The sequence below is a fragment of the Saccopteryx bilineata genome, chromosome 1 (assembly GCF_036850765.1).
Source record: "Saccopteryx bilineata isolate mSacBil1 chromosome 1, mSacBil1_pri_phased_curated, whole genome shotgun sequence".
Taxonomy (NCBI): Eukaryota; Metazoa; Chordata; class Mammalia; order Chiroptera; family Emballonuridae; genus Saccopteryx; species Saccopteryx bilineata.
The window spans coordinates 392312593-392333648 of NC_089490.1; the positions used below are offsets into that span (position 1 = coordinate 392312593).

The 21056-nt window shown below is 53.6% G+C and overlaps 1 protein-coding gene across 4 annotated transcripts in view; it reads right to left on the minus strand.

Annotated features, from left to right (window-relative positions):
• Positions 1-21056, minus strand: part of SLC43A1 (solute carrier family 43 member 1) — a 22044-nt gene continuing 988 nt past the window's right edge. For 2 of the 4 annotated variants that reach the window (XM_066251542.1, XM_066251543.1), the window contains exons 2-15: positions 20239-20405; positions 13739-13916; positions 13568-13623; positions 13360-13436; positions 10922-11014; positions 9125-9258; positions 7974-8149; positions 6734-6880; positions 6607-6642; positions 6241-6379; positions 4134-4275; positions 3788-3861; positions 1843-1966; positions 1-746 (exon numbers count right to left, since the gene is read on the minus strand). In XM_066251542.1, coding sequence (XP_066107639.1) covers positions 594-746; positions 1843-1966; positions 3788-3861; positions 4134-4275; positions 6241-6379; positions 6607-6642; positions 6734-6880; positions 7974-8149; positions 9125-9258; positions 10922-11014; positions 13360-13436; positions 13568-13623; positions 13739-13916; positions 20239-20392 — 1683 coding nt within the window. In that variant the 5' untranslated portion in view covers positions 20393-20405 and the 3' untranslated portion in view covers positions 1-593. Of the gene's footprint in view, positions 747-1842; positions 1967-3787; positions 3862-4133; positions 4276-6240; positions 6380-6606; positions 6643-6733; positions 6881-7973; positions 8150-9124; positions 9259-10921; positions 11015-13359; positions 13437-13567; positions 13624-13738; positions 13962-20238; positions 20406-20949; positions 21045-21056 lie in introns of those variants that run through there. The other 2 variants (XM_066251544.1, XM_066251545.1) reach the window with 2 other exon arrangements.

The following is a 21056-nucleotide window of genomic DNA, read 5'->3' on the forward strand; positions in this document are numbered from 1 at the left end:
TCTCTCACTTCTCTTTTTATTTCCTCTGAGATCTGCAAGAAGCACCAGGGAGGGAACCCGCCCTCCGGGCACTGGAAGGGGCTTTCTCCCCACACCCCATCCAAGACACAGCCAGCACCACAGGCCCCTTTCCTCTAAGGGAAAGTGGCTTCATACACACACATACACACACGCTCGCACATGCACATGTCCACACATGCGTGCACATGCTGGGTATTGCACAGCTGGAACCTTAGGGGTAGCCTGTTTGCTGATCCCACAAGCCCCCAGGAGACACCCGGAGGATGGAGGCCCGGAGAAACGGCAGCCCTGCATCCTGGTCTCCTCCAGTCCGGGAGGAAGAGGCCCCATCCTGCTAGCACAGGCTGTCTTCAGTAGAGGGCGCACTGCTTTAGGGGATTTTTTAAGGGATTTTTTTTTTTTTCCTTTTAGCAAGTCCCTACAAAAATAGAACTTCTCTTGGTATTTATAAATCCACGGCCCCTGGCTCTGTGTGTATGTTACAGGTAGAAAAGCCGCATGAGGCATTCCCTTTAGTTGCTCAGGCCTTGGCTGCCTGTCCCCTAGGTCCTTTGGCCTCAGAGTGCAGAGTTCTACGCAGTGGCTTCGGAGCCGCGCAGCGCCTTGAGCGGGGCCGCCCCGTCGGCGTGGGCGGTGAGCTCCTTCTGGAGCTGGGCTCGGTAGTAGAAGAGGTAGGAAGGTAGCAGGAACCCCAGGAGTGAGCAGAGCAGGAGGCCCAGGTTCACCTTGGGAGAGACAGAGTCCGGTAAGTTCCGATTCTCCCTCATCTTCCTCAGGAACTCATCACAACCTCCCACAGGGAGTGGAAGACAGCCAGCCGGTTTGCTCCAGGTCATGGGCCAGAGTGAGAAATACAACTAGAACTTACTACGCCCCATCACTGTTCCAATAGTATCTCATTTAACGTTGAGCGGGCTTCTAAAGTGGCAGAGCCTGGTGTGAACCCCGGCCAATGCCAGTGCCCTCACGACCTGATGATGCCCTTCGGGTAGATCTGAGGAAGGGCGGCACCTGGCCAGGCTGCTCCTGAAATGGGACCTCCCGGGCTCTGAGGACACTAGCTGCGGGATGACTAGGGCAGCGGGAGGTGCTGGGGCACAGCCTGGAGGGCGGAAACCTCAGGAGGCCCCGCCCAGCGGCCTCACGGCCTCACGCAGGCTGGGTGGGACTCGGGCAAACAGTATGGGCTTGCGTTACTCTGGGCATTGCTTTGGGACTCTGGGCAAGTCATCCGGACTCTTAAGTGCCTCCTTTTCAGCGCCTTTGTGGCAAAGACTAAGCGATCAGTCTCTGAGTGGTAGCTGTCACTTCACCGTTCTTATGGGGGACAGGTTTATGGGAAGCAGCAGCACCCAGGGCAGAGACCAGCTTCCAGAGACGGATGGCAGTTCAATGCATGGAAAAGCCTCTCCAACAGTCCCAGTGGCTGCTGCCTTGTGCAGGAGTGACCCCCGTCACTGAGAGGGCCTGGGGGGACCCCTTTGTCAGGGGTGCTGCAGGGGATCCCTGCACTGGGGAAAACTGGATCGGAGCAGGACTGGGCCATTTCTCACATTCCCGGGGAGCTCTTTAAAAACAGACTCCTGGGCCCAGGCCAAGAGCCACTGATTCAGTAGGCTGGGGAATGTGTGTTCTTAACACTCTGCGAGGGGTTCTGATGGGCAGCCAGCTCGGGAACCCCAGACTAGAGACTTCCAAGGCACCTCCTGGCTGAGATGAGCAGAGGGAGGGATTCGACCGCATACAAGCCTCCCCGCCCCGACTGCTGGGCTGCACCCAGGAAGGGAGCTCCTGCATCCCCATGTCACCCCCAGCTCTTACCCAGAAGGGGTCTCCTTTCAAGGGGCCCACCATGGCCATGAAGAGCGGCTGCTGGAGCAGGGCAAACACGGCACTAATGAGAGACTGCAGGCCTATCAGCTTCCCGAAGTGGTTGGACGGGAACCTGTCAAGGAGAGGGGGCCAAGGATGAAGGGGGCGTGGCCCTCGCCTGCCCAGCACCCCTCGGTCCCCTTCCCCAGACACCACTCTCCGCTAGCCAGGCAGGGCAGAGCTTCAGAGCTCAGGCTCTTTGCACGTGCTCTTTGGTTCCTGGCTTGGAGGGTGTACGCTGGGACTTCAGGGCCACCACACCAGCTCTGACATCTGCTGTCCATGTGACAACAGCAAGGAACTCAACCTCTCTGAGCCTCACTTCCTCCAGTAAAAACAGGGCTAGCCCTCACGTCACTGAGCTGTCCCTTTATTCTTTTGACAAATAGTTATTGAGCTTCTACTGCAGGGGTTGGGAACCTTTTTGGCTGAGAGCGCCATGAACGCCACATATTTTAAAATGTAATTCCGTGAGAGCCATACAACGACCCGTGTATGTTACACATTATCCAATAAAAATTTGGTGTTGTCCCGGAGGACAGCTGTGATGGCTCCAGTCACCCGTAACCACGAACATGAGCAGTAGGAAATGAATGGATTGTAATACCGGAGAATGTTTTATATTTTTAACATTATTTTTTTTTATTAAAGATTTGTCTGCAAGCCAGCTGCAGCCATCAAAAGAGCCACATTGGCTCACCAGCCATAGGTTCCCGACCCCTGTTCTACTGTATGCCAGGTTCAGTCCCACTGCGTGGAGATTCAGCCATGAACCAAACCAACCAAGATTCCTGCCCTCATGAGGGTGGCATTCTGGCGGGGTGGAGGGTAGTCACCCAGTAAGCGAGGGAAAGGCAGAGTGTGTTAGCGTGCGATCAGTGCCACGGGGATGGCCAAGGGAGCTGTCACCGAGAAGAGGACAGCCAGGTAAAGACCCGGAGAAGGTGAGCCAAGCTGGGAGCCTCAGAGAAAGAATGTGCCAGGGAGAGGGGGCATGTATGGGGTTCTCTGAGAGAGGACGGGAAGCCAAGGAGTGCCGTGAGAAGACTTATGTCCTGACAGGTGTCTCTCCAGCTTGTGTTAAAAATAGCCCAGAGGAAGGCACGGGAGGGCAGCCAGGGCCGGGCGGCAGCGGTGGGGATGGTCAGAAGGGCTGGATGTGGAGCAGGCAGGGTTGTGGCTGGATCGGATGTGGGGTGTGAGGAAGGGAAGATTCCAGAGTGAGCCCACAGTTTGAGCCAGTGAAGGAAACGGAGCTGAGATGCCTGCAGGGAGGTTTCGGTGGGGGAGTGCAGGTCAGGCGTCCCGCCGTGTGCCCCCCCCCCCCCGCAATAACGGCTAGGATTTTGTCACCGCTGTTGTAACATCCTATATGACCATGTCGCAGCCACAAGGGAGAGTCACTCGGCAGTGCCTGGCAGTGGCAATCAGAAGAGAAAGAAGGGGGACTGGGGGCCGTTCAACACGAAGCAGGAAAATTATAAGGCAGGCAAGGCTGTGGTCTGAAACTTTCTACAGAGCTGACATGGGGAGAGAGGCCACCTGGGTGGGGGCATTCTAGAGAACAGACATAGGACCCAAGTGTCATAAAAGCAAGTGTTTCAGCTTCTAAGAGAGACTTTCTGACAGTGGACTTGTCCTGCAGTGGGGAATGCTGTCTGAGGACGTGGGCTCCCCGTCATTACAGGGGCTCGGAGGGCAGCGGACCAGACAATGTCCCAGATCCCCACCAACTCTTTCCATCCCCCCTGTCCTTGTCCTCGGGATGTCAGCGTTCTAGGGAAGCTGGGGGGGGGTGCAGTAAGGGGTGTCTAGGGCCCTTTCGTCTCTGCTCTGGGCTCCTCTGGTTATGGGGGGAAAGCGCAGGAAGGCAGTCCAGCCGGGCCTGACTCACACAGCAGCGTAGAGGCCACCACAGGCCGAGTGGAAGAAGCCTCGAACCATGGTGTGCAGGACAAAGGTCACAAACTGCAACCAAAAAGGAGAGGGAAGAGGTTAGGAGCAGGATGCAGGCAGGATGGAGGACGGGCAGTGGGAAGAGGGGGAAGCGGAGCCCCTGAGCCCCGCCTCCATGGGCCAACCCTGTTTACACCCCAACCTGGGAAACCCAGAAGCCAGGCCCGGAGGACAACAGGCACCACAGTTCCTGGAAGGCAGGCACCAGAGGAGCCGTCTGGAAGGAATGGCTCCTTCGGAGGAGTCCTGAGAGGCAGGGAGGGGGGGGGGAGTGAGGTAGGCACCTGCAGGTGCAAGCTGTTGATGAGGCAGGTGATGCCAAAAGCCACAAGCAGAAAGTTGGTCAGGGTAAAGGCGTTGATGGCATTGGTGAGCGACTGGATCTTGCGGTAGCGCGGTCTGGCGGACTTGGTGGCAACCCCGTCCCTGAGGAAAACATAGCGTCTCTGGTCACTGCCGCTGTCTCTACCTCCCCAAAAGCCCCCTGGTGCTTAGCCTGGCCCCGCCCCTTCTGCTGTGCCTTTGCCATGGGGAAGCAGAGAAAGGAGAGCTGCATTTCTCCAAGTGTGGCTCCCCCACCAACTGCACCAGCATCAATCACCAGGGGACTTCCAAAATATGCAGATTCCACAGCCTCAGCCCCGACCTCACACTCTCAGGAGTGGGGCCCAGGAATCTGCATGTAGACAGGGATCCCAAGTATTTCACATGCACACTGAAGTCTGAGGCTCGAGGATGGGAAGGGAGGTGGAGAATGGGGAGCTCTCACATCGTCTCTCCTCAGGAAAGTATCTCTGGCCACCAGCCTGGACAAACGTGACTGTCCAGCAAGCCCTTCTCTGCAGCAGGGCCAGGGCTCCAGGGCTGGCCCAGGGCAGAGGTCAGTGGGCTGAGACAAGGCAGGCCTGCATCAGTCCCAGACAGTGCCCTCTGTTCCTGCTAAAGGACCCTGGCCACTGGGGACAGAGGGTGGGGGGGGGTGCTAGGGCCAGGGTCCCACTGGTGGGGAGGGAAGCCACTGGATTGCTCCTTAGATACCTTCTCTCCTCACCTCCCTCTTCCAGCCTCACTGGACAAACAGGAGCTATCAGCTTAACACAAGGGGCCTAGCAGTCCGAAGACCTCAGTTCAAGACCCAGTGGTGGTCTCCAGCCAACAAGATGGTCCCGATGACCCCTGCCACCTGGTTGTCACACCCTGTGGAGTCCCCTTCCACACTGTACCAGAGTTACTCTGTGGGACCAATAGAACATGATGGGAATGATGGTGTGTCACCTCTGAGAGTATGTTAAAAAAGACACTGAAGCTTCTGTCTTGGTCTGCCTCCCTTAGACCTTGCTCTGAGGAAGCCAGTGGCCCCATCGTGAGCATCCCTGTGGAGAGGCCCGGGTGGGGAGGCCCCAACCTCCTCCAAGAGCATGTGAATAAGTGTAGGAGCGGATTCTCCAGTGCCACTCAACACTCCAGATGACTGCCGGCCTAGCCAACAGTGTGACAACCTTATGAGAGACCCTGTTATGGTCTGAATGTCTGTGTCCCTCCCAAATTCACATGTGGAAATCCTAGTGCCCAATGTGATGGTATTAGGAGGTGGGGCCTCTGGGAGGTGATTAGGTCATGAGGGCAGAGTCCACATCATAGGATTAGTGCCCTCAGAAAAGAGGCCTTCAGAGCTCACTAGTTCCCCGTGCCGTGTGAGGACACAGCGTGAAGTCCGTGGCCCGGACAGGGGTGCCTCACTCAGCCTCACTGGCACCCTGATCTCAGACTTCCAGCCTCCAGAACTATGAGGAATAAAGTTCTGGTTTTTATAAGCTGCCTAGTCTGTGGGATTTTGTTTTAGCTGCCTGAACCAACTCAGATAGACTCTGAGCACCACTCAGCTAAGTCATTCCTAGATTCCTGACTCTCAGAAACTCTATGAGATAAATGTTCATTGCTTAAAAATGCCAAGTTTGGGGATAATTTGTTACACAGCAATAGGTAATAATACATCCACTCTATTTCTTCTTAGCCATAAGAAGACTCCACAGTGCACCCTGCAGCACGTAAGTTCTGGAGCCTGCTACTAAAAGCCATGTGGTCTTGGGCAAGTTACTTAACCTCTTGTCTCTCAGCTTCCTCAGCTGTGAAATGAGGATAATGAACCTACCTCAGAGAGCTGCTGCAGGACTAAATAAGACAACGCAAGGTGCCTCGTGCACAGCCAGCACTCGATCACTGTGCAGGCCATGGCCCATCTTAGCCTCAGTTTTCTCATCTGTAAAACGGGGAGGTACCTGTGCTCTCTCAGGGATCTTGGGAAAGTGAAATGAGATGCTGATGTGAAAGCACACAGAAAGTGGAAAGCACCATCCAACCACTTGTTGTCACCATCCCTGTGCAGGTCACCTGGCGTCTCCGAGGGCAGTGCCCACAGTGGGAGCGTCCACGCAGTCCTTGATCCGCCAGTCCATGATATAGCCAATGAGAGGGCAGGTGAGAAGACACAGCAGCTGCATGGCCCCAAAGATGGAGGAGTAGAACCCAACTGGGCAGGGCAGGAAGGAAGAGGGCTCAGGAACTGGCATGAGGAACGCCAGCAGCCTAATGGGCACCACCACCCACTTGCAGCGGAGAAGAGGGAAGCCAACATAGCCTTCCTCTGACCCCACATATTTCCCACATGTCCAGGGTGACAGGATGGGCCCAGGCTCCCTGCTAAGAGGCCAGTGGAGGGGTGGGTGCAGACCAGGGTCCCAGCTTTTGTCCTCCTACCTCTCTCTGCTGCTCTTTGTCTCAGGTCGGCTGTCTCTGTTTGGAGTAGCAGGAGGAAAAGCCAGGGTGAGAGAGGCTCAGCCAGGGCCACCCTCCTGTGTCCCCAGTAGGTTCAGCAGCGCCTCACCATTCTCCTGGCCCCCAGTCACGAGGAACTCCAGCATCTTGTTCATGGCTGCCATGTAGAACATGACCCGCAGCTGGGTTATGCCCATGGTGAGGAGGCTCCATAGGAAAATGGGGGAGCAGAGGCTCTTGCGGAAGGGGACAGACTCTGGGGAGACAGCAGGGGGCACCCCTGAGCCGCAGACCCGCCATTTCCCTCTGAATGCCCCAACCCATGCAGTTTTAGTGAAGGCTCTGTCACTTGTGTGACTCTGAAGAGAAACTAGTTTCTTCAAACACAAGGGTTCAGGCTCACTGACCTTCGGGTTCTTGCCCAGCTCTGTAACGATCTCAACAGAACGCTTTCAGATGACCTCTGGATGGAAAACCGTATGCTTGGAGTGGTAATCACTCTAAACACTGTTTATTAAACACTCACTATGTGCCGCATCCTCGACATGTACTATCCCATTTAATCCCATTACACAACATCTCTATCTTTGCCACATATTACAGATGGGGAGACTGCGGCTCAGGGAAGCCAATGACTTACCCAAGTTCACAGAGCTGGGAGCTGCAGGTCAGCCAATCTCAGCTCACAACCATAACTCAGACATGGGAGGACCAATGGGGTACCACCCTCATAACTGCACAGCATTCTGCATTTTACAAAGGGCTTCATTCAATCCTCACAACTAACTTCCCTATGAGATGGGTGTTATCAGCCCTAGTTTAAGAGATGAGGAAAGCGAGAGCAGGATTAACGGATCTACCCAAGTGACAGGACGTGTAACTGGGAAGCAAGACTCAAACTCCCATCTCCTGAATCCAAAGGATCTCAGACCTGACACCTTGGGAAGTGGCCCAGGCAGAAAGCGGGTTGCGGCTCCTCCGGCAGCCAGCAGGGGGAACCAGCCAGACAGGTGTTGGCGGGCCCAGTTCACCTGATGCAAGAGGCTCAGAGGTTGCAGGGGAGCCCTGATGAAACCAGTTTCCCCACAGGAGTGAGTGGAGACGCTGCCCCCTCCTCTCTCCCTCATCCCAGGACTCCAGCAGAGTAGCCCTGAATCCGAACTGCCCAGAGTCCTCTAAGTTCTGATTCCCGCCCCCTGCCCCCATTCTATAAATGGAGATTGCCTACCTACATCAGGTGCTGTGAGAACTGAAGAGAGGAAAGATGAGCCCTTGGGAGTGAGTGCTCACTAAGCGTGAGGACCCGCCTTCCCCGGTCGCCAAGGATGGCACCTTGACCAGACACTCACTCTCACGAGGCTTTTCTGTGGTGCCACGAATGTCCTGGGAGGAGATGTACATGTCATCCGCCTCCACACTGGGGGCCCTCTGGCTCAGCCGCTGGCCCACGACGGTCACATGGGTGTAGAAGCGGTCACCTGTCACCTTGTGATCCAGGGCCAGCCCAGTGAGCTTGATCTTCTTCCTGCCGGCAGCCAGGCCGGAGCCAGTGGGAAACAGCCCCGCGAGCCCACCCTCAACAGCTTGCCTCTAGGGGGCTGTCCCAGTCATCCCCGTGGTGCTGAGCACCCCTTTGGCCAGCACGGGCATGCCCCCGATGAGCTGCCTAGCACAGGGTTCCCATCTGACTCCCTCAGAGCCCGGCCCAGGGACCGGCTTAGTGCCCAGTAAATGAAGGGTGGATGAGTCGTTCTCCACTGGAACTATTGCCATGAAGGGTGCACTAAGAACTCAGACTGGAGCCAGAGAGCCAGGTTCACGCCCCCTTTCAAAGGCATGACCTTAGGAAAGTCACTTTGTTCCCTGTGACTTTGCTTTAATGGAGTTATTGACAATGAACGTCATAGGGCTGTCTGAGAATGGTATGAGGGCTAAGTACAGTACTGGGCACACAGGAGACATCCAGTAAATACCAGCTGTTTGACAGGCACCCTCTGTGCTTGCTTGTGGAGCATCTCTCTCTCTCTCTCTCTCTCTCTCACACACACACACACACACACACACACACACACACACCTGTTCCCTGCTGAACTGACAGGGAGTTGGGAAAAGCTGGGTATTCAAGCTGTCCCACATAGGGTGATGTGTTCAATTCCTTTGTATCCCCCTTCTGGGTCCACATGGCTATTGCTGGGGTCCCTCCTACTCTGACCCTGTCCTCCAAACCCAGAAAGGACAATAATAATAATAACAGCCACCATGTTTCAACCAGCTGTTACGTGCCAGGCTTATTCCAAACACCCACAAGTGTGCAGGATTAGGCCCATGGTAAAGAGGAAGAGGCAGAGCTCAGAGAGCACAGGTGATTTGCAAATCCAGTCTCCCTGACCCAGAAGCTCATTCAATCCATCACACCACCACCCCTCCAACGCCCCCGCTGCAGGGGAGTGCCCCCCCCCCCCCCCCCCCCGTCCCCTGCACCCGCCCCAAAGCCACTCACGTGTAACGGCCTTCCTCAGGAGCGGGAAAGGCTTCACTCGGCCAGTTGAGAGCACAGTTCAGAAAGATGAGGCAAGCCAGGCCCGACCAGGTGAACATGATGATCATGAAGGACACCCCAGCATCGTAGATCAGCTGTGGGGGACGGGGAGCAGACCCATGAGGACGCCGCGCAGCCCACGGCCCCCTCTCCCAGCACGAGGGAGCACCCAGGCCTCGGAGAAGGGCTCTTCTCCCCCGTCCTTCGTGTCCAGTTTGGAGAGGAGGAAACCAGGCCAAGAAGGTAAGAGTCAGCCCTAGGAGCACCCCCCTCTTTTGCTGCTTCCCCCCTAGAGTGGGGTGAAGTAGTTCCCACAAGGCGCTGAGGTCGCTGGCCGCAGCTCAGAATGTCTTTGAAATTGCAATGATTATCTTAAAGAGACACACAACTTTTGCCTATGACTCCATACATGTTTGTTTTGCACAAAAATGTCATTATTTTATGTACAAAAGAGGAGAATTAAGGCTCTAGGTTTCCCAGGCCTACCCGTGTTTACCCGGCCCCCTCCTGGCCTGCTCCCCAGGGGAAAGACAAACCCAAGCTGACAAGCCTTATCTCACCTTTCACAGGCTCCCAGGTGCTGAGACTCGGGGCAGAGGGAAGTGCGGAAAGCGCTCCGCCCAAGGTCTCCTAACCCAGGACAAGTCGGGTCTGAACTGATTGGGACTCTGTGCCCACACGTCTGCCCCTCTACTGGGGAAGCCAAGTATGTGGGATGGTGTCTCTCCTCTTGTCCTCCCAGCCACATTCTGCCTGGGGTGACGGACGTCCACGCTCCCCTCAGGCTCCTGCCCAGAGCTCCAGGGCTGCCCAGAAAAACTGCTCGTGCTGGGGCTTCCTTGGGCCCTGGGGCCCTTTATTCCCCGAGGACAGGACAGTGCTTCAAAGAGCCACATCCCAAATGAGTGGCAGTAAGATCTGGCTCCTCAAACCCCACTCCCTCAGTTGAAGGGAAGGAGAAACACCACCTTTTGTGCTTGCTGCTACCTGACCCACTGGCTGCCACCCCACCAACTGCACACTCCTCTGGGGACACTGGGCAAGTGCCTTCTAAACTAACAAATTAACTGCCCAGGGTGGAATGGGAGAGGCAAATTGTGGCCCACTTGAAAGGGCACTTTGTTACCATTTGATATCAGAGGAAGAAGCGAGGACTTAAGCTTACCCAGAACTAGAACTCAGGCCTTGTGGCTCTAGGTCCACCTCGCTGGCCTGTCTAGGATCTGGCCTGGCATGGACTTGCTTTGTGTCCTTGAACCTAAGTCACCCAGCCTCTCCAGGGCAGGGGAAGGAGATGTGGTTGGGAAGATTGGGTGAGGCCAGAGAACCAGGAGCCTTCAATGCATGTTGACAGGTTAAACTTGATTCTGAAGGCAAAGAAAAGTTGGTGTATGAGTGAGTTCTCCATCTAAGATCATACTGTAAATCATGTGAATAACAGATGGGAGAGGAGAATGATCAGAGGCAAGGAGGCCAGCTGAGAAAGCTTGTCCTGGCCCAGGAGAGAGGACGGAGGCCTGGACCTGGACAGCGGTAAAGGGAAGGAAGAGAGAAATCAGACCCACTGGGCAGCAACAGTGCTGGGACTCCTCCCATGATGCCTCAGTGCTTTTCCCAGCAGTGGTGGGAACTGACCTCCGACTGGCTGGAACTGGGCCACCAGACACTAGCTGCTGCATGCCTAGCCCCACCCAATTCTTGTGTCAAGGGAAAAAGAAAACACAGTGACCACACTGTCCCCCCCGGGCAGTTCCAAACCTTGATTCCTGGGAATGTGATGGCAGAAGAGGCGTAGGAGCCAATCATGAGGGCCATGACAGTGGAGCGCAGATTCCCAAACATGTTGGGCAGCTGAGGGAAGAGGACAGTGCCAGTGAGTGGGGAGGGGGTGGGACCCTGACACCCGCTCAGGCCTCCCCGGTCCTAGCACCGCCTGAGAACCTTGAAAGCATCCAACCCAGCATCCTCACAATGGACTCCAAGAACACTAGCCCCATGAGATGCCACAGGAGAACTCTAAGGCAAATCAATGCTGGAAACTACTCTCACCCTCTCCTACAGACTCCCAAGGCACGTCAGCCTCTCAAAGGCTCCCAGAAGCACTCTCAAAGAGAAATGTGGTCAATTTTATTTAGCCCCCGGCTTTCCCAAGTTAGTTGCTTGTGGCGCCCCTTTATCTTGTGACGCCTCTTAATAACCCATGAAATGTGTAGGGAACACTGATCTACCTTATAAGGTATAGAAATGTCGAATCATTATGTTGTACACCTGAAACTAATACAATATTGTATGTCAACTGTAACTAGAAAATAATTAAAAAATAAAAAAAAAAGAAAGAAACACTGATCTAGTCCAACTCCTTTGACAGATGAGAAAATTGAGGCCCAAGGAGGGAAAGAAATATACTCAAGTTCACAGAGCACATTAACGACTTTCTCCCGCAGTCAGCTATTCTAGTCCTCTTCATTCCAGACTCCAACCAAGGCTGTGACCATGGCTGGTTCTGTAACAAGATGATGCCCCTTAACCTTCCCCGTAGCCCCAAAGGCCCCAGTCCAGTTTCTGCTGAGCCAGGACGTCATGGGACTGGCTACGGGGTTGAGGGTGGCACTGAGGGAGGCCAGGTGCCCAGGAGAGGTGGCTCTCACGTGCACAGCACTCCCACCAGTGGAGAATTAACTGATTGTATGTTCTGCTCACTGGCCTGAGCCAGGCCCTCAGGGCAGGGGAAAGCAAAGTCATGCCGCCCTCTGTGTACACCCCACCACCTCTGGCTCCACCATCCTCCCCAAGTCAATAGATCTCTTAGCCAGAAAGGGTCTTCAGAGGCTTGAACCCTCTCTACTGAGGGGAAAACCAAAACCAGAAGAGAACTTCAAACAGCTCTGGAAAGGAAGGTGGATAAACACAGAGAATTGAGTCTCCCACCAATCTCCACGTAGCTAGGAAAAGGGTGTGGGTTCAGGCTGACCCCAAGTCGAGGCAGGTTTCCCTGGCACCTGTATCTGCAAGGCACGCTGCCAAGTCCACCAGGCAAAGCGCCAGGACCGAGAAGGGCCAGGTCCCGAGCGGCGCCCCTCTACCCCTCCCCCAACGCAAGGGTCCCAGGGCGCAGCCTCCACCCAGCATAAGGCCAACCCCTGCTAACCCTGGGAGGACAGGCTGGGCAGCACTGGACTGGATGTCCTAGCTGGGACCCATCCTGGCGGGATCCGAGCTAGCGCAGAGCCCGGGGGCGGGGCCGGGTGGGGCGGGGTCGGCGCCGGGCCCTGCTATTGGCTGGAGATTACTGGGGCGGAGCGCTGGGCTGTCCGCAGACAGAGCCCCTGGGCCTGTCCCCTAGGCAAGGACAGGGTCCAAGGTTAGGTCCCCCGCCACCCCGAGGTGCGCGGGACAGGGGAGAAAGGATTTAGGGTCCTGAGCCAAGATGCACAGCGTGGAGAAGGGGCTGCGGAGCAGGGAGTGGAGGAAGGGATTTGCTCCCTTAGAGAGTTGTGAAATGTCCCGAGCTGGAATGAAGGCCTGGGGTGACGTTAGGCCAAAAACACCCAGTTTGGTGGTCAGGCAGCCTTCATCTGAGATAAACAGCCAGTTCCAGCCAGAAACCGCTTCCCTGCCACACACTCATAAGCCTTGAACCCTTATACATAAACATGTACACTTAAAGTAGCACGCAAAACATGCACACGCGTCAGAGGTCAAGCTATGTGATAAAGCCGTTTTTGTTGGTCAAGTATGGTCAAGTGTTGGCAGATTCATACATTTCAATCAAATACACGCACAAATACGTGTGCCTTCTCATGGCCTTTCCCGTGAACAGCACAAGTACATAATGAAGCAAACACATACTGTCCCCAGCTGTCCCCTCCCTGTCACTATCACATTACCCAGTGTTATTTTCTTTCCAGCACTTAGAACTACAGACATAATTTATTACTTTACTTGTGTTGGGGCTTGCCTGTCCCCCCCCCACACACACACACACACACCCAGTGCAAACTCCAGGAAGGTGAGTTCAGTTCTGTTTGTGGTGTGGTCCCAGAACCTAGAACAGAGCTCAACAGACAGTTGGGCTTGGGACACATGCGTCCATTTGATCGGCACCCATTGGCCCCCTCTCCACTTTCACCTTCACTCACTCCTACCCCCATACACTCTGGGTGCCCTGCTGCCAAGCCAGAGCCTGTCATACTCACTGTGAGTGAAGAGAACGTTAGGCAGATGCCACCAAAGCCATTCAGGGACAGCGCCAGGAATATCAATGGAGACAGAACTGGGAAGGGGAGAGGGGTGAATGAGGGCATTTGGGAGCTGTGGGAGGCCAAGGGCAGAAGCCAGGGTAAACATCCACCTTCATCCCACTCATTCTTTTCTCATGGGGGCAGGAGAGGCCAGACCTCTCACCTTTGGTGTCCCAAGAGGCCAGGGCCATGAGGGTGCAGGATGCAGCAAAGCTGGCACTGTGGAAATTGGGGAGCAGGTGGGGGGTTTGACTGTGAACACTGGGAGCTCCCCTCCCCCTGCAGCACCAGTCCCTGCCCTCCAGCTCCCCAGGGACTGGCCAGGCCAGCTCACCTGCCAACCAGCCGTGTGGGCCGGGGACCAAAGCGGTCCATGAGGATCCCCAGAGGCAGGGTGGTGGCGCTGAGCACAAAGGAGCCGATGGTGAAGCCCAGGTTGAGCATCTTTTCCTGGTGTTCACAGCGGGGCCACCAGAGCTGTCCATCCTGGGTGGTGTTAGTGGTGTTCTCAGCTGAGGAGGGGGAAGGGAGGGCTCAGCACAGAGCAGCAGGAGCAGCTGGGTGTAGGAGAGAGCGGCCTGGAGTCAGGGGTTCTGGGCTCAAATCCCATGCCTCTTATTTACCACCAGCCAGGTGACTTTGGGGGTGGCCTAGAGTCATACCCACTCTGGTGGGGAAGGTGCTCGATAAATGGCAGCAACTAGTATCTTACCCAGGGGGAGTCATCCACCTGATCAGAGGCCTCAACTAGCTCAAACACGGTCATGGACATCAAAGAATTTACCCAGTTGTAAGATGCACTCAATGTCCAAGCTTAGGGTGTACAGACCCCCAACAGGAAGCACCCTTGAATCTGGGGACAAAGTCAGATTTAGCAGATGTATAAAGCTTAGCTGATGTAACAAGAATGCTCTTAGAAGTTAGAGGAACTTTTCCTCATAAATGCTATTCTGAGAAAAATAATCACTATTAGTTATAGAATACTCAACTATGTTCTAGGCATTGTTCTCAACAGTCACCCAATTAGCTCACAACAGACCCAAGAGTTAGATAAAAAAGTACCTTCATTCTCCAGATGATAAAATTTAGGTGCAGAATTAGAACCATGGCTCTGCCCTCCAATACCCTTTAGAAGTTCATCCAAAGGACTTGACCTCCAGGTAAACTACCAATTTGGAGCTGTGACAAGTTAATGAAAAAGGCTTGTGGTGGGGGAAGGAGGGTGACTTCACTTCACTCAGTGCTCAGTGAGCCATGAGGAGGCGGCTCCCCTACTTGTTACTTAGGCATCGTTACCAAGGGCAAACTCAGGGTGCACCTTGGTGGAGGCCAGACAGACCAGGGTCTGAACTCCCACCACCACCCTTACTAGCTGTGCAGCCTGAGACAAGTAACTCTCTCTCTTTGAGCCTCAGGCCCCTGGCCTGTAAAAGGAAGCAGAAAATGCATAACCCACAGGCTCCTTGGGACATTCAGTTGGATAAGGTGAACAGAGACCGATGCACGGGGCTGGCCCCGAGAGGATGCTCCTGAAATAGCTGATGGAGGGGAGATGATGCCCGCCCCTACCCCTGGGAGGGTCACGATGTGGTCACCCTCTTCTCTGGGTGCTGAGGATCCCAAAGCAAATAAGACAGGAAGCTCTCAGCTCCCATGGGGCTTATATTAGCTAATAACCAAGCAGATGCTGATCTAAAGAGTGACAGGTGCGTGCCTGACCAGGCGGTGGCGCAGTGGATAGAGTGTTGGACTGGGATGAGGAGAAGAGTGACAGGTGCTGTGGCAGGAGGATGTGACACTGCCTCGGTGCCGGGGGGCAGGGGTGGGGGGAGTACCTGCTCTCAGTGCTGACAATGACCCCTGACTTCAGATATTTGAAGGGCTTGCAGGTGGCAGAAAAGTGAAGTGATCTGCGTGTTAAAATAAGAGAGAACATAAAGAATTTTCAGGTCACCTGACCGGGCAGTGATGCAGTGGATAGTGTGTCAGCCTGGGATGCTGAAGACCCAGGTTCGAAACCCCGAGATTGCCAGCTGGAGAGCAGGCTCATCTGACTTGAGGGGAGCATCGCCAGCTTGAGCATGGGATCGTAGACAGGACCCCACACTGGCTTGAAGCCCAAGGTCACTGGCTTGAGTCCAAAGTTGCTGACTTGAGCAAGGGGTCACTGCCTCGGCTGTAGCCCCCACACCCCAAGACACGGCACGTATGAGAAGGTAAGGTGCTGCAACTGTGAGTTGATGCTTCTCTTCTCTTTCCTTTCCTGTCTTTCTGTCCCTGTCTGTTTCTCTCTCACGTGTGCTAAAAAACAAACAAACAAACAAAAATTTCAGATCATGAGTGCTGGCCAACCAGGTGAGGAAGCCCTTGGACCACGGGGAGTTTCCCACTGGTAGGTACCAGCTGCTGAAGAAGCTAGGGAGGGTGCCCCTGAAGAAGCTAGGGAGGGTGCCCCTGAAGAAGCTAGGGAGGGTGCCCCTGAAGAAGCAGCTGAGAGTTTTCACCACAGCCTTTGGGGTTCAGGCTGAACTCAGAATTTAGTGATCTGTATAATTGCTGCTCATTTCTCCAGCAAGTTTGTCTGGGCCTGTTTATTCCATCTACACTCACTTATTGGACATCTACTGTAGGACAGGCACTCCACTGAGACAGTGGGTAAAGCAGGAAGACATGCAAAGTAAGACAGGCTAGAAGCAGCAAACCGGGGACTGGCAATGGCCACGCATAACGTTTGCTTGGCCTGGAAATTTTAATTGGCTGCCAGTTTAAAATTGGGAGTGGTCATATAAAAATCCAGAAGTCTGGTGTCTCTGTAAGAAGTCAGAAAATCTGGCCACTGCAGGGGACTGAGTGAGGCCACCCCTTTTCACCAGGGTTTGTCCTCTCTAAGTCACCCAAATCCTCACTTTACCTTTAGCTCTCAGACATTAGCCATCTTACACCTGCCCGGATATGCCAATTATTTTTTTAAGATTTTATTTATTCATTTTAGATAGAAGAGAGAGAAGGGAGGAGGAGTAGAAAGCATCAGTTCCAACACGTGCCTTGACCGGGCAAGCCCAGGGTTTCGAACTGGCAACCTCAGTGTTCCAGATTGACGCTTTATCCACTGCGCCACCACAGGCCACGCTGATTTGCCAATTAACTGGCTGGCCTCTGTTGGCATTTTAGTTTGCAGCTTCTGAACTGTACACAGTCCTGCTCCTAAGTCTTTGATGATCAAAAGACACTCCCCTCTCAGGAACAGTCCCATCAGCTCTAAATTAACACCGACTTTGTGCCAGGCTTTTCATGTAGCATCTCACTTAACCCTCACAACAACTGGAAGAAGTGAATACATGTGAGTATATGATCCCCGTTTTATAGATAATGAGGCTCCAAGAAGTCAGGCAGCTCCAGCCTCACAGCTTCTTACAGGCAGGCTCAGGTTCAAAGTCAAGACAACCTCCAGAGCCAACGCCGCGCACCACAGGACCTCTCTCTCCCGAGGACGGCAGCTCAGCTGGCTTGCCAGGCTGAAGCGCCTGCTGCCAACTAAGCCGTCCTTCTGCTGGTGCAGAATTCCAGCCCTGCAGCTTGCAAATAGCTCCAGGTCAATTAATGCATTTGTTTCTCTGGTTTATCGATAAGCCTCTGTGAGTCTGACTAACACGAGCTAGTTCCTGAGACCTGATCACTCTGAGAGGTTGGAGAAAGCCCGACTTCTGAAGCAAGAGGGAAGCAGGCCAAGATGCAAAGACCTCTGAGACCTCTATCCATGTCAAGACAACAGAAGAGGTCTTTGAAATCCAACCCAACTGCCCCACTTTTTCTAGACAAGTCAAGTGAGGCAGGGAGCTGGAGAGGGAAAACATACTTGTTCAGTTAGCGACGGAGATTGGCTTAGAAGCCAGGGGAAACAGCGTTTCCCGAAGGGGAAGGAAAGCACACGTCCACACAAAACCTTATACACGAACGGGAGTGTTCTTTAGAAAAAGCCAAACAGTGAAAACAACCCACGTGACCATCAACTGATGAAGAGATAAACAGAACGTGGTAGATCCATACAGTGGAGCATTAGTCACAAGGGGAAGAAACCAAGTCCTGACACCTGCTACGACATAGGTGAACCCTGAAAAGACTGTGCCCGGGGAAGAAAAGCCTGTCACCAAAGACCCCAGACCCGTACATAGTATAAGATGCCATTTATACGAAATGCTCAAAATAGGCAAATCATTTCTGTGGCATAGGAAGTATGACCTATGACAGACCTATGACAGGAAGTGGAGGAGCGAGGGACTACTGCCTGGGGGCGGAGTGGGAGGAGGACAGCGGGTACCGCTACTGGGCACAGGGTTACCTTCCGGGGTAAAGGAAGTGGTCTAAAACTGATGGTGGTGATGCTTGCGCAAACCATTCAATTGTATCCTTTATGTTTGCTTGTTGTTTTTCTTTTCTTTGCAAGCAGTAAGGACGTTTGTTCAACTGCAACTATTTTTTTCAAAGACCATTTCTTTATTTTTAATAGGTTTTTTAAACTTTACTTTTCCACTTTTCAATTACAGTTGACACAATATGATACTAGTTTCAGGTGTACAACATAGTAATCAGACATTTCTATACCTCACGAAGCGACCACCTGCTAAGTCTAGCACCCTATAACACCATACACAGTTATTACAATAATAGTGACTATAGTTCCTGGGCTGTACTTTCCATCCCCACAGCTCTTATTAAATTGTATACTTTAAATGAGTGGAGTGTAAGGTATTTGATGTATACCTTACTAAAGTTCTTATCCATATTTTTAAAAAACTCAGGTAGAAGGACAGGCAGCAAAAGAGAAGCAGGAGTTTTAAGGCTGATGGGAATATTCTATTTTAAATATTGATTATGGTGATGGTTCCTGAGGTATAAAACTTTGTCAAACCTGGAAATGCTGAGGTTGCCGGTTCAAAACCCTGGGCTTGCCTGGTCAAGGCACATATGGGAGTTGATGCTTTCTGCTCCTCCCCTCTTCTCTCTCTCTCTCTCTCTCTCTCTCTCCCCCCTCTCTATAATGAATAAATAAAATCTTTTAAAAAAATTAAAAAAAAAAACAACTTTGTCAAACCTCATCAAAATATGTGATGTGAACTCATCTTCAATAAAGTTGATTTATATAAGAAGGTGGAGAGGGCAGGAAGAAGTTACTGGATTGGCAGCGGCAGTCAAGGCCACAAGGACAAGTCCTTTCTCTCCTCTCCAGGGTAAACAACTCTGAGGGGACCTGGCTCCCCATCTCTGTTTGCAAAAAAAAACAAAACAAAAACAAAAACCCAGCTCCCTGCCTGGTTCTCTCAGCCCGTTCTTCCTGACCCAACTTGCCTCCCCAGGCAGGAGGCCAACTCTAATCTCCACCTCCTCCAGCCCCCTGGCCCTGTAACTGGGGCCACCCCTTGATGCCACCTGCTGCTTCCTCTGATAACCATGAAAGTGGCAGAACGGGTGCTGCCCAGAGCAGAGATCAAGACCTCCCAGCACCACCGCCAAGGCCTCAGCTTTCTCCCACAGCCGAGGCAGGTGCCCAAAGGGACTGGAGTTGAGAGGCCATGGAAAGCCAAAAAGAAACCAACACGTATCAAGACCGACTCTCTCAGCACCCCATAGGATAAATACTGTTATTCTTCCCATTGTGCAGACCAGGCAGTTAAAGTTTGATGTTTTAAGGAATTCACAGATGTTACTCAGATGGTAAAAGTGGTAGAAGCTGGAATTCAAACCCAAACTGGTCTTCCTCCAAGAGCCTGTTCTACAATATGGAGGCTGGAGGAAGAGAACGAGGGGAAGGGCCAGACCCCACATCCACCCAGGTCCTTAGGCACAGCTTGTTGGCACAGTTCTACTCAGAAAAGGAACATGATGCCTGACTGGTGGTGGCACAGTGGGCAGAGCATCAACTGGGTATGTTAAGGTCCCTGGTTCAAAACCCCAAGGTCACCAACTTGAGCGACCTTTGAGCGACCCTTGAGCATGGGATTATCGAAGTGATCCCAAGGTCGCTGGCTTGAGCAAGGGGTCACTGGCTCTGGCTGGAGCCCCCTGGTAAAGACATGTATGAAAAGCAACCAATGAACATCTAAGGTAAAGCAACTACGAGTTGACGCTTCTCATTTCATCTCTCTCTCTAAAAAAAAAAGAAAAGGAAGATGCCCTTGGGGGGTGGATAGATGGACACAATTACATGTTATTGGTTAAAAACAGGTTAGATTATGTATTATCTTAGAAACAGAATGTTAGAATTCCCACTCTCTCACTGGCGATCAAACAAAGTCAAGGTTATTCAAATGGAAAATAGAAACCATTTACAATGGCTGGCCTAGAGGAAATAAGGCTATTATTAACTTTGTACAAATGGACAATTTGAAGACCTAGGGGCTCAAAGGTCCTGAAAAAGGAGTGCAGGCCCTTTCCTGTCAATCCACTCTATAGTCTTTCCTGTGCCTTACTTAGCCTTACAATAGCCCTAGTCAGAAATCCCTGACCAGTTGCTGTAGCACTTCCCCTTCTGGAAGTCTCCATCTTGCCCTAGACCTGAGGCTGCTAGAGGCTTAGAACTCGGTCAGTCAGTCCAAGGGTCTGGATGCCCCAGCGGATACCAGCACTCAGTGAGGACCGGATTAAATAAACCAGGTAGGGTGAGCAGAGTGCTGCTCATTCTGAAGAGGTCAAGAAGTGGGTTGTCCAACTTCCTGCCCGGTGCTCCAATTTAAGCAGCCCTGCTTTCTCTCCACTCAGCCACCTGTCCTTCTCCAGTGTCCACCATCCCTCTCTGCTGCCCCTCTCCCAGCGTGAATGGCCCCTTCTTGGGCATACCTGGGCACAGGCTGGAATAGAAGCCCTCGCTCTGGAGCATGATCAGCAGGGAGGCCCAGCCCAGGAGCACCGCAGAGAAGAAGAGATTCTCCAGCACAGCCGTGCTGGCCATCCACCAGCGCCTCTGGTACGCCTGCTGCAGCGTGGGGGCCATGCTGGCCGCGAGCCTACACAGGAACAGAGCACTGAGTGAAGGGCCCCCAAGCGGCCCCTGGCAAGGGTCCTGCATCATCGTGGTGCCTCCTGAGGCCGCCCCTAGAACCAGCCCACGAGGGGGCTTTCATGAAGGTCCCACAGATCCCTGGGCTTTCCAGAGGGTGCCGCGGAGCTGGCCCTGGGCGCGCCAGCAATGCCAAGGGCGCACGCGGAACTGAGCACCCGCCACAGCACTATCAAAAAAGGTCCTGTCAGCCCGCAATAGCTTGCTGGCGCACTGCCAGGCTCTTCCACGTAGAACAGGACCGCAGAGCCCGGCTTCTAGGGGCCAAACCCACACTTTTCCCAAGTCCCCAAAGGTCAGCAAGGGGCACAGGCGCACTTTGAAGCCACTGCTGGCCAGTATCCGGCCTCTCGTGCTAGGAAAGACCCCTAGAAGCAAGCGGGAGGAAGAAGGGGAAGTCTAAAGCTGACCTAAGACACCCCCCTTCCTGTATCCCCTATAAGACCGCTCCTCTCTCCTCTGGGGCCGGGAGACAGCTAGCCTTCCCTTACTCCACACGCGGAGAGGCAACCCGTGTCTCTACAGTCTCTCGATCCAAGGCAACAGCTGCCACGTGGACCAAGACCTAGGGCAGGCCCACTTGTGCCCCCGGCGTTTC